This window comes from Triticum dicoccoides, chromosome 2B (genome assembly GCF_002162155.2).
Source record: "Triticum dicoccoides isolate Atlit2015 ecotype Zavitan chromosome 2B, WEW_v2.0, whole genome shotgun sequence".
In the NCBI taxonomy this organism is placed as follows: Eukaryota; Viridiplantae; Streptophyta; class Magnoliopsida; order Poales; family Poaceae; genus Triticum; species Triticum dicoccoides.
In genome coordinates this window covers 642038655-642050872 of record NC_041383.1, presented here as the reverse complement: position 1 = coordinate 642050872, position 12218 = coordinate 642038655, and the positions used below count along the sequence as shown (strand labels likewise).

The 12218-nt window shown below is 42.6% G+C and overlaps 1 protein-coding gene and 1 pseudogene across 1 annotated transcript; one reads left to right on the top strand and one right to left on the bottom strand.

Moving 5' to 3' along the window:
• Positions 1–296: 296 nt before the first annotated feature.
• Positions 297–3572, top strand: LOC119360491 (annotated as a pseudogene).
• A 312-nt stretch (positions 3573–3884) lies between these two features.
• Positions 3885–11285, bottom strand: LOC119365330 (putative nuclear RNA export factor SDE5). Its single transcript, XM_037630948.1, has 12 exons — positions 11169–11285; positions 8271–8908; positions 8152–8177; positions 7923–7997; positions 7244–7305; positions 6936–7132; positions 5770–5858; positions 5606–5662; positions 5408–5475; positions 5181–5284; positions 5033–5103; positions 3885–4251 (listed from the first exon to the last, which is right to left on the bottom strand). The coding sequence occupies exons 2-12, from the start codon at positions 8893–8895 to the stop codon at positions 4153–4155; spliced, it is 1473 nt and encodes a 490-aa protein (XP_037486845.1). The 5' UTR covers positions 8896–8908; positions 11169–11285; the 3' UTR covers positions 3885–4152.
• Between the last annotated feature and the right edge of the window lie 933 nt (positions 11286–12218).

Below are 12218 nucleotides of genomic sequence, written 5' to 3'. Positions count from 1 at the left end.
AAAAAAATACAGGAACATTTTTAGTAAGATATTTTATTGCAAACTTCTATAATATTTATTTTGTGTGCAGACGAGTATTCGTGTACCATGAGGTCATTATTTATGTACCACAAATTTTCATAACCGACACCGTGGAATGGAGCCTTGTTTATGTTTCTTTTAAATAATATGTGCACACGGATATTTATTGACCATGAGGTAACTATTAATAACACATGAATATTTGAATCTATCTTTTAATATTATGATTATTTAGTGACATTTTTTTCCTTTTAAAGAGAAATAACGTGTGCTAAATGGGCTGCACTGAGTGCCCGGGCGGCCCATTTAAGTACCACAACCATTTTCAATACACTACATTAAGCCTCAGGAGCAAGGCCAAGCAATGTCTGTTCACACTCATCGAGTCCTTATCTCATGAGCAATTCGTGCTACTAGCTGTCACACTTTGGGCCATTTGGACAGCTCGACGCAAAGCTATCACGAGCAGATCTTCCCAACCCCGCAAGCAACTCATTTATTTTAAGAAACTTCATACAAGAGCTTAACGTGTTGACAGATAGCCGAGCTAGAAGAATTTCAGAACGAGTTGCTGGTGACCAGGACGCCCGGCAGCCCATCCGCCAGCAGGCTACGCGAAGATCCATGTGGATTCTAGGGTCAGAGCAGGAAGAGGCGGCTCAGCAGCGGCGGTTTGCCATGATCAAAATGGTAACTACCTTGGAAGTTCAGCCTTGGTTATTGCCGGACTAGAGGATCCTTTAATCTTGGAAACTATTGCATGTAGAGAGGCACTTGCTCTAGCAGAGGATCTCAACTTACACAATGTGGCAATTGCTTCTGACTCCAAACAGGCAATATCAGACATCAACAAAACCAGTTTGGGAAAGAATGGCTCAGTAGTGAAGGAGATTGTATCTCGATCAGCTCATTTTCTTTGTAGTTTTTCTTTTGAAGGACGTGCGTCCAATATGGAAGCACATAAGTTAGCTGAGTTTTCTCTTAGTAGAGGGTCAGGGCGCCACATTTGGCTAGGCCAACCCCATGATTCTAGATGTATCCCACATTCTGGGGAATTTGATGAATAAAGTTGTTTTACCCCCTCAAAAAAAATTAAGCCTCGGGAGCTACACTTTACAAAAAGATCATGTCCGTGTGGTGATGAGACACACTCTGCCAATTAGCTTTAGTTCTTGGTTCAGATCAAGTATTCGCCATTTTTCATTTTAATTCCCCTGACTGGTGGGCCCACTAGTCATAGGGACATATACTATCCATCCAGAATAATCTTCTTTCCTTGCTACAAGTGGGCCCATGCCATGTTAGTGCCACATCAGCAATATACGGTGCCACGTCGAAGCACTTTACGTATATGAAAGGAATTAGCAATGTATTTGCATGTTCATGCCAAATTTTAAAACTAGTGAACATCCATGGCAAGTTCAAGCACCACTTGTGTATTTAGCTCTTTTAGATTCAACAAACAAGGTCAAAATCTAGGCAAAAGGAATCACGACACGAGGATCGACGTCCCGCTTACCTTTTTCTCTCCTACAACAAAGGGGAAGAGTCTTGGTCCAAACCGAGGCAGAGGCCCCGTTTACCTTTTTCTCTCTCACAAAAGGGCCTGGTACGCTCCAATTTTCAAAACATTTGGACTCCTGTGCAGCTCTCAGCAAAAAAGACAAATCGGAGGTCTGTAAAAATATGTACTGTTCATATACTGTTCTGGTCTGATTTGTCTTTTTTGCTGAGAGTTGCACAGAAGTCCAAATGTTTTGAAAATTAGATTGTACCTCACGCATCAAATTGTCTACCACCCGAAAAAATAGAATTTTTTGAAATTTTTTGAATTTTTTACGAATTTTTTATTGACCTGGTGCAGATGCACCCGGGCACCGAAACGTCGTTCTCCTCGGTCGCGGAAAATTCGAATCTGAGCCCGAGCTCATCTGCACCTGCGCTCACGAAAAAAATCAAAATAAATACTAGAAAAATTCAAAAAAATCCAAAAAAAATTGGATGGTGGACAATTTGATGCGTGAGGTACGCTCCAATTTTCAAAACATTTGGACTTCTGTGCAGCTCTCAGCAAAAAAGATAAATTGGAGGTCTATAAAAATATGTACTGTTCATATACTGTTCTGGTCTGATTTGTCTTTTTTGCTGAGAGTTGCACAGAAATCCAAATGTTTTGAAAATTGGAGTGTACCTCACGCATCAAATTATCTACCACCCAAAAAAAAATTAGAATTTTTTGAATTTTTCTGATTTTTTTACGAATTTTTTATTGACCGGGTGCAGATGCACCCGGGCACCGAAACGCCGTTCTCCTCGGTCGCGCGCTCTTCCGCCAGCTTCCTACGTCTTCCCCCTGCTCTCCTCAAGCAAACCCCAAGCCCCCGAGCGCGGCGATGGGATGCACAGCGTCGACCACGCGCCACGCCAAGAAGACGGGGCAGGCCTCCCACCTCTCGACCAAGACGGCGCAGGGCTCGCCCGTGGCCGCGAACGCGGTGCAGGTGCGGCGGGGCTGGGGCTCTCACGTGTTCGAGATCGCAGGGTACAGCCAGCACCGCGACCGAGTCGGAGACCTCAACGCCGTACCGTCGGCCGTGTTCGCCGTCGGAGGATACGACTGGCAGGTGTTGTTCTGCCCCGTAGGGATCCTCGATCGCGTGAAAGACTATGTGCAGGTGTTCCTGCTTCTACGCAGCAAGGACAAGGACGCCAGGGTGAGGGCGTCCTTTCAGCTCAGCCTGGTGGACATGGCCGGATGCTCGCCGCCGCATACCATGACCGGGACACACGGTTACGATTCCGGCAGTAACTTCGCCTCCGGCTTCCTCGAGTTCATGGAAAGGAGCGAGCTCGAGGCGTCGCCTTACCTCCGCGACGACCGCCTCACCATTGAGTGTGTCATCACCATTGCCGAGGACGCAAAGCCGTTTAAGGTGCCGCCGTCCGACATCATGGAGCATCTCGGGAAGCTGTTGCGCGAGAAAGAGGGCGCCGACGTGGTTTTCGAGGTCCAAGGGGAAGCTTTTCCTGCCCACAAGGTGCTGCTTGCGATGCGGTCGCCGGTCTTCAAAGCGGAGCTGTATGGCGCGAGGAGAGAAAAGGACACGAGGCATATTACCGTTGCTGACATGCAGCCCGCTGTCTTTGAGGGCCTGCTCCATTTTATATACACTGATTCACTGCCCGCCAGGGATGATCTTGGCCAAGATGACTACCAGGAGACTATCAGGCATTTGCTTGTCGCGGCGGATCGGTATGCCATGGAGAGGCTTAAGATTATATGTGAAAGCATCCTCTGTGAAAACATTGATGCCAAGACCGTGGTGACTACATTCGCTTTGGCTTATCAGCATCGCTGTGGTAGGTTGAATGATACCTGCATTCAATTTATTGCCTCTTTGAGTACAATGGAAACCAATGACTTGATGGCAAGCCAAGGGTATGTTGAGCTCATAGCAAAATGTCCTTTGGCTTTAGTTGAACTGTTGCAGAAGACAATTAGGCTCGTTGAATCAAAGTTTTAAGCTCATTTTGGTGGTCTAGTCACATAAATAGTACTCGTGCTAGCTTGTTACTACTTTCCTACTGTGTTTTTGTTTCGTCAGAAAATTATATCGGGATGTAAACAAACTACTGCACCACGATTTCCTTTTGACAAGATGCTTTATCATTAGCCTTTTGACACAAGCGTATAATGTTATTGTGTTGATATGTATCCTGTGGTGAACATGGTAGAAAAGGCCATGTACAATTAGTGTATGGTAGGTGCGGCTCTTTGGTCATTATTACTAAGAGGAGACGACGGGGGGTTGCTGGCAAACAGAGGATGCATTAAGGAATCTGTTTACACGTCACTACTGCACTAGAACAATCAAATGCAGAATGCATTAGAAGATCGTTTCCAGGGTTAAGACTGCAGCTAAATCATCTCGGCCAAATCGTAATGTTTAGGCCGGCCGGAAATATCTCCTGTATGTGAACGAAAAGGAATATGCAACACACTCCCCATCCTCCATATCCCAAAATGAACAGAAAGCGCCTAGATTCAAAACGGCACCAAATGATAAAACTAGCAGCTAAGAGCATCTTCTGTCAGCTTGTGTCGGACGACCTTTGTACACCAAGCTATACTCACTGGTCTTTCACTTGATTAATCGGAATGAGAATGGTCCCAGGATTGGCCTCATCTTCGGTCCACTCGACTGATTTCTTCTCCAGAAACTTCTCAACCTGTGGTCATTCAAGTTTATTAATAAGTTATATAAGACATACAGTACTATCTACATGCAAAATCAGCTATTCAAATGTAACCTGCGATTTGTAAATTGTTTGACATTTCCCACCAGAATGAACTATCTATCAGATTTTATAAAGCTCATTCATAACAAAAACAAATAACATATTCACAAGCATTGGCCAAACAAACGTTCCAATAAAGCAGGCATGGAAAGTGAATCATGGAGAGTGCACACACAAACTTCAGGCACACTTCCATTCAATCTCGTTGATGGCACCACAAAGGATAAGACAGAATATCTCAACCCAGGGGGGAAAAGAAACAAGGATAAGAATTAAGCAAGGTTCCTTAAATCACAAGCATACACCAGCATGGTTCTGAGGATTTTCTACTATTCAATAATAACTAATGTACAACATCTGCACATTAACTGAATACAAATAATATTTCAAGTTCCCCATGTTAAACTCGGATTATCTTTATAACTTTATATGACATAATTTTGCAAAATCTGGTCATTGGCTTGATTAATGAGCTTGCAACGAAACACAACTGGAGAAATTTGGAAAAACAATATGGCCCCAAAATGAAATTAAGCAATCATCTGAAGCATTGATATTAGAGTAAAACACCTAGATGTTAGTATTTTTTTACTATCAGTACTTTGGATAAAACAGAAGTAGTTCATTGCAGGGATTTATTTCTGGATCATGCATGCAGCTAGTGCAAATTCAGAATTAAAACTCAGTTAACCGGTTATTTTGAACATCACACCTTCCTTCTTCTTTGTCCCATCTTGAAAGTGCCATCGTCAACACCAATAATAACTCTCAAATTCTCAAAAGCTGCAAAATTGGGTAAATCAAATTATTCCTATCAAAAGAAGTCAGAAACTCGAAGGGTCATGTACCAAATTCATTACATGGGATGTTAGCCAACTGCCTAAGATGAAGTCTCAGAAGATTTGCTACGTTTGCTGCATCCTGTGAGCGCAGATCAAGGCATAACTCATTTTTGGACTCTTGTCTGCAGCAAGACCAAAAGGTTGATTCTGTCAATTCGGACTCACATATTTCATCATCACAAATTCATATTACACAAATAAAATCCAATAACTTTCAGCCCATATGAGAAAAGAAGGGCACTTACTTGGACTTGGTGATCTCAGCAGCAGATTTTTCATCAGATAATCGAGCCATCCTATAATAGTTCTTTCCCTTGAAAGCCCACAGAAAAGTGATTTAGTACTAAAAGCTTGAAACACTTTCATCAAATTTTGTTGCTACGTTTTCCCTCCAGTAGCTCAGCAATAATTATCCCTTGCCCAAAAAGACAGGTAACACTTACTTCTGTCATAAGATACTCGGCTTCTTTCTTGTTACCCTCCCTAAAAGCATCAACAGCCTGTAATTTTCAGAATAATATCTTCAGTATAGATGAAAAACCAACAACAACTATATGCACAAAATAAAATAAAATAAGCAAATCATCATCATGGAGACACCCCTGACCTTCCCATAGTACTGCTTCATCATATCCCAGTGCTGCTTTGCAGCCTTACGATAGTTCTGGTAATCATCCTCATCACGAACAACTGGTTCTACATGTACCCAAAATACACAAATGATAGTGATGAACATCATAAATAGTTCATAGCATGAAACAAGAATCAGAGACCAGCTGACTTAGAGAGGCTTCATGTTCACAGTTTTTAACAATTACGTAGGAGGTGTGATGTACATGCACTCATTTCAGGGGGGTGCAACACCTCTCAGTTTGGGTCCCTCTGTAAAGAAATATAAGAGCGTTTAGATCACTACTTTAGTGATCTGAACACTCTTATATTTGTTTACTGAAGGAATACTTTCAAAATGATGTTCATGAAGCATACAGCACAAACAAAACCATTTGCTGATTATGTATGTCTGACCATATTTCAGCCTGAAAAAGCCATACGACAACTTTGGAGTTGTCCTTTAAATTTTAATTATGTCAAATCAAATACATCTGGTAACATCAGTATCAAGCTGCAAAGGTTTTGTAACCTAACAGTAACTGGTTCCTTGGAATCATTGTAATATGTTACTGAAGTATAGAATAAGCAAAAAAATCATATTGCACATGTCATTCCGAAGTCCAAGAATATATCAACTATTTCAAGAATAGGTAGCAAGGAGTAATTGTAGCTTTTCCATCATGCATTGCCGAAGGAGTACGTGTGACCAAAATCCTAATGCATACATTCAGTACAAAGATGTGAATGAAAGTAGCATTTTCTTATTCAGGATCTTGCTTTTCATGGTTCTCATCTCTGCAACTCAGGATTTTCGCGAGAGAACCAAATCCAAGTTGGTGAAGATCATGATTTGGGCTGGCATTATGGCCAAGAGCTCAGCATTACTGATGGCTTTAATTTATGCATAGGATAGAGAGAAAATAATATTTTATTACTTTTACATTGCTGAACAGCTCTTTAGCATAGTGAGCTGAACTTTTAATGCATGAAAGTTGGTTTATCTGTCAGCTTTAGAGATCTAGAGCTTTGCGTCAACAGTACATATTGTTACATGATTAACTAACAATGTTGATGCAACTTTCTGCCAAGTCTTTTCCTCAAAAAGTACATAATTTAACAAAAATTTACAAAAAAAAGGAAGTCCAAGCATAAACAATATACCTTTGCTGCCTAGGATAATTTTCACCGGAAGATCCGTAGAGGGTGGTGAAATGTCCTCAAGAGGTTTTACGACTGGTTTCTGATCTGGAACTCTCCTTCGATTTGCGCCCAATTCATACCGCCTTACTTTTGGTTCCTCAGATCTTTCAGGTGCAGTGAATATTGATTCTAGTAACTCTCCAGGGGTAATCTGTGGTCTTGGGTTATGCCACCATCCACGCAAAGAGAAATGACGGATGAAGCAAAATGTCACATTCATGATGGAGCAAAAAGGAATAAACCAGTAACAAAGAGAGGAAAGGACAAACCTAGATGTGGATTGTGATCCTAAGCAGCTCCCCATGGAAAAAGAGGATTCTACCGCCGTGTCCTGCAAAAGAAATATATTTGGGCAAAATATCAATCAAATCCTTATATAACATGCTTAACAAATGAAAGTGCATCCTTGTTCCTAAATATAAGCCTTTTTAGAGATTCCAATACAAACTATACATAGGAGCAAAATGAGTGAATCTACACTATAAAATATGTCTATATACATCAGTGTGTAGTCCGTATTGAAATCTCTAAAAGGCTTATATTTAGGAAAGGAGGGAGTAGAACATAATTATTTGTTAAAATATCCAGCCTACAGAAGGAACCTTCGCATGCACTAGCATTGGAATGGACCACAAAGTGATAGTATCCAGGGTACTCGACTCAACTACGAACTTCAATCTTACAACTCAACAAAAATGCATCAACACAAGAAAATGATCAAATGATACGGTAAAAGGGAACAACTAAAGCCAGTTTCCAAAATTTCAGTACGTAATGGCGCAGCAATTCATAACAAACAAGCAGTCCGTCAGAAGATTTCAGCTGAACAGCACAGAGAATTAACAAGCACTATAGAAAGAAAGCTCAATACAAAAACTATTTAGTTCAAGCAAAAACATATGGGAGATGCCAAATCAGTAAGAAGGGGAAGGGGGCGAACAAGCTTACTTGTACTGCAATATGCTCATTCTCTGGCCTTTTGCCTAGATCTTTTGTAGAAAATGACATTAATTCCTCCATGCTCTGCATAAAATAGCACAGTCAATACCATGCCAAAAAACATACGTATATGAAGCTGCCTACCATAAAGCCAGAAATCTAAACCCTTCTGCCGCATTAATGACAATCAGGACAAAACAGAAAGAGCATAATCTTGACAGCAACGATCTATCATTACCTTCTTCATGTCGTACCCACAGCTGCCTGCAAAAACAATTCAGCAGTTAGCACATTAAAAATGTGGCTTCAAATAACACTTTTTGGATAAAATGACTTTGCATTGCACGAAAAGTTTACCTAGAACATCACGGATCACTTCCATGTTGAGCTTAAATCCTTCTCCAAGCATAGAAAATAGGAATTCCTCAACATCTCTGTTATTCAAAGTCTCTCTCTTTGGTGCAGAATCAGATTCATCTGTTTTCAAATCATCTCGCATGTACTCTGGCAGTTCAACCTTTATAGGTTTTCCTTTTCCTGGTGCTGTATTGGCAGGAGCTGTAGTAGCTCGGGCAGATCCTTTTCCTAACATGCTGGATACGGTGCCAAATGAAGCACTAGACTTCTGTGACTTCTCACGTGTTCTTGTTTGGCTTGAATTCTCCACAGAGCTTTCTTCAGCTGCTTTCCCGACACAGGAAAGATTCCTTGTTTGGTTTGAGTTGTCCAGAGAATTTTCCTCAACTGCCTTACCAAACTGGGGAAGATTGGTCCCAACGCTCGAGTCAACTTCATCACTCTGGGGCATCGAAAGTTGAAGGTCAGTCAAGAAATCCCCAGCTTTGTTGACATCGCCGTTTGCTCTGCAGTATGCATTGGCTATATCTTCAAGTGAAAAGGCACAACTGAAAGCATCAAGCAATGCATTAAGTGCCCTTGTCTCTTCATCACTGGTTGAAGCCAGTGAACTGGAAAGATCCATGGTGAGGACCCTCCTGAAAGAAGAACCAAGTAAAATATATTTGAGCCTGCTCAACAGAAGAATATGAAGAGTGTATTTCAAATGAACAGGGGAAACATGAACTCCAGTGCACATATTTATCGATACACAAAACTGTAGAAGTTCAAAAAAATGGTAAAACTTCAAAAATACATTACACAGTGCCAATTCAAATGCACTGTGTGATTCATCTTAGATACTACTTACAAACCATGCAACAGAACATAACAATGGTCAGTTGAGTCTGAGACACTGTGTTATTTTCGTACTTGGTTATCTCTGTAACCAATGAAGTAATGATTGTCCTTATGGCAGGTAATAGCAAAGTTAATTATATCAAATAGAATGAACCACTGACTGTAACATGTTTGGTGCACAATCATGATTTTGGTACAAAACGTGTGCAACATACTGAAATAGAATAAACTTTATGGTCCTTGAAGAATCTCAGTCTCGGCATTTGAGGTTACAATGTTTTTTCAGAAACCGAATATTCTTCACGCGCTTATAATGGAAATCATAATCCACAGGGATATATCCTACCCAAAGGGTAACAGAGAGAAGCATTACCACCCGGACTCCTGGAGCCAGCAACAGAAACAACCCGCAGAAATCAAAATGAATCCATGCAACAAACTAAAACCACCATTGTTACTGCGCGATGACACTCCTTACAACTATAGACGACGGATCAAAGCCAGAACAAAAACCACCAAAATAAATGGAGAATCAGGGTTGCCTGGATAAAACAACAAACAGCTTGCAAGCACAAACCACAAACCCGTCGCAGATTATATACAGAAACGGGGCGAACAAACTTACTAGCATCTCAACAAATGAATATGAAGAGTGCATTTCAAATGAACAGGAGAAATATGAACTGTAGTGCGCATATTTATCAATACAAGAAACAGTAGAAGTTTCAAAACAAATGGTAAAACTTCAAAAATACATTACACAGTGCAAATTCAAATGCACTGTGTGATTCATCTTAGATGCTACTTACAAAAACATGCAATAGAACATAACAATGGTCAGTTGAGTCTGAGATGCTGTGTTGTTTTCTTGCTAGGTTATCTCTGTAAATAATGAAGTACAGGTCATCCTTACGGCAGGTAATAGTAAAGTTAATGATATCAAATAGAATGAACCACTAACCGTAATATGTTTGCTGCATAATCATGATATTGGTACAAACTGTGTGTGATAGACTGAAAGAGAATGAACTGTATGGTCCTATAAGAATCTCACAATCTCAGCACAGAAACAACATGAAGGGTCACAACAATAACATTATGACACGCATTTGATGTTACAATATTCTTCAGAAACCGAACATTCTTCAGGCGCTTAATGGAAATCATAATCCACAGGGATATATCCTACCGGAAGGGAACAGAGAGAAGCGTTGCCGCCCGTACTCCTGGAGGTAGCAACAGAAACAACCGGCACAAATCAAAACGAATCCAAGCAACAAACTAAAACCACCATTGCTACCGCGCGATGCCAGTCCTCAGAACCAGGACGGGCCAAAACCACAACAAAACCCACCAAAATAAATGGCGAATCAGGGTTGCCTGGATAAACCAACAAGCAGCTTGCAAGCGCAAAACACAACCCTGTCGCAGATTTGCAGAAATGGGCAGAACAAACTTCCACAGATTGCGAATGACAGTTGTGGAATCAGCAATCAGGCTCACACGAGGGCAAGAGAACACCCCGCACGAGAGAGCCGAACTAATCAATCATCTCGAACGAGGCGGAGAGATCGAATCGGACAACCTATTCCTCCCAATTCCCCAAATAAAACGAAGCAAACGAGAGTCAGGAGGACCAAATCGAAGCAGAGACCAGCGGCATTGCGGAAAATCGGCCTAGGTCTCGAGGAACATGCTCCGAGAATCTCGCAGAGACGGAAATTTCTACAAGGACACCTGCCTCGCATCCATCAGTCTGAGAAACCCCACAACAAACACCCGAAATGACGGACCTAACCGCCGCGGACGAGCACAGGAAAGGGAACCGAACGCACAACCGAACTGAAATCGAAGATCGCACGACGCGGCGCGCACCGTTGCGAGCAACCAAACGAACCCTAACTCTATCGGGAACGGAAGCACCAACCCTACCGAACAGGCGAACGGCCCCCGAGGGGAAGGCGAAGCACCGGATGCAGCGACGAGCGTGGAAGCAGGGGCGCGTCAGGGCGGGCGCACGTTCTAGAAGGTTCTGGAGGGAGGGAGGGAGGCGCTTACGGGTTTGGGAAGACGGCCGCGCCCCTCTCCGTCTGCCGGCCCGCTGCCCCGCTGCTCTGTCGCCAGTCGCCTCCCCCTTTGGTTTGGTTGGCGTCCGCTGTACGCCGTCCCCTGGGGTTTAAAGGAGGGAGAGAGAGAGGGGTGGGCGTCGCCTCAGTTTTGGGGTATGACGAGTGGGGCCCACGCCCGATGCTTCCATTGAAGAGGGGATACACCCCCGTGTTACTGGCCCCACGTGCTGTACCTGCCCACCCCATCCCGAGCGCAAGATTTTTTATGCTTTATTTGAATCGGGCCGTGTGAATTTTCTGCTGTGGTTGAATGTTCGGTATGTAAAGAGTAAACTATTCTAACATTTGGGACGTGTTTGGTTGACGTATTAAGTTGTCGCACATTGTTAGAGCAGTTTGATTGAGATGATCTTCTTGCCACACTTGTGGCAATATTTCTTTTATGTCACATCACAAGTTAGACCACACATGTCAATGATCGAGAAAAGTGTGACAAGATTATCTCAAGTGCGACAAAATATGGCATCAATTGCCAACGCCTAACCTTAGGCATACGTGGCAAAAAAAAATGGTGAATGATGACAACCCAAATTTGACGCCTAAACACTCGCGAACGCGCTCGATCAGAGACCGGACGTGTCCGTGTTGAGCCCCTATTTGTCACTTGCATATGATTGGTGGAGATAGAGAAAGAAGGAAAAGGAAAGGCAAAAGGTGGTCCATGGCGGACTGATCGGGCGCGTCCATGAGCCCTCATATCCTCCCTACATTTGTCCTCAATATGAGGGTTCACGAACAGTCCAAACGTGGGGATGATATGAGAGGTCCGATTTGATCACTTTTTTTCTTCTCTATCATGTCTAGTTACTGACCGGACGCGTTCGCGGACGTTTGAGAAGGATTTGAGAATGCCGTTTATAGATGCTCTTAGTATATATGAACCAAACATGTATTTCATCTTGTTATGTTGATTTTGGTGCCTCGGGGCAATGGCGGAGCTTGGCCCACAAAGCTAGGCGGGCTGATTGTAGGAAATAGT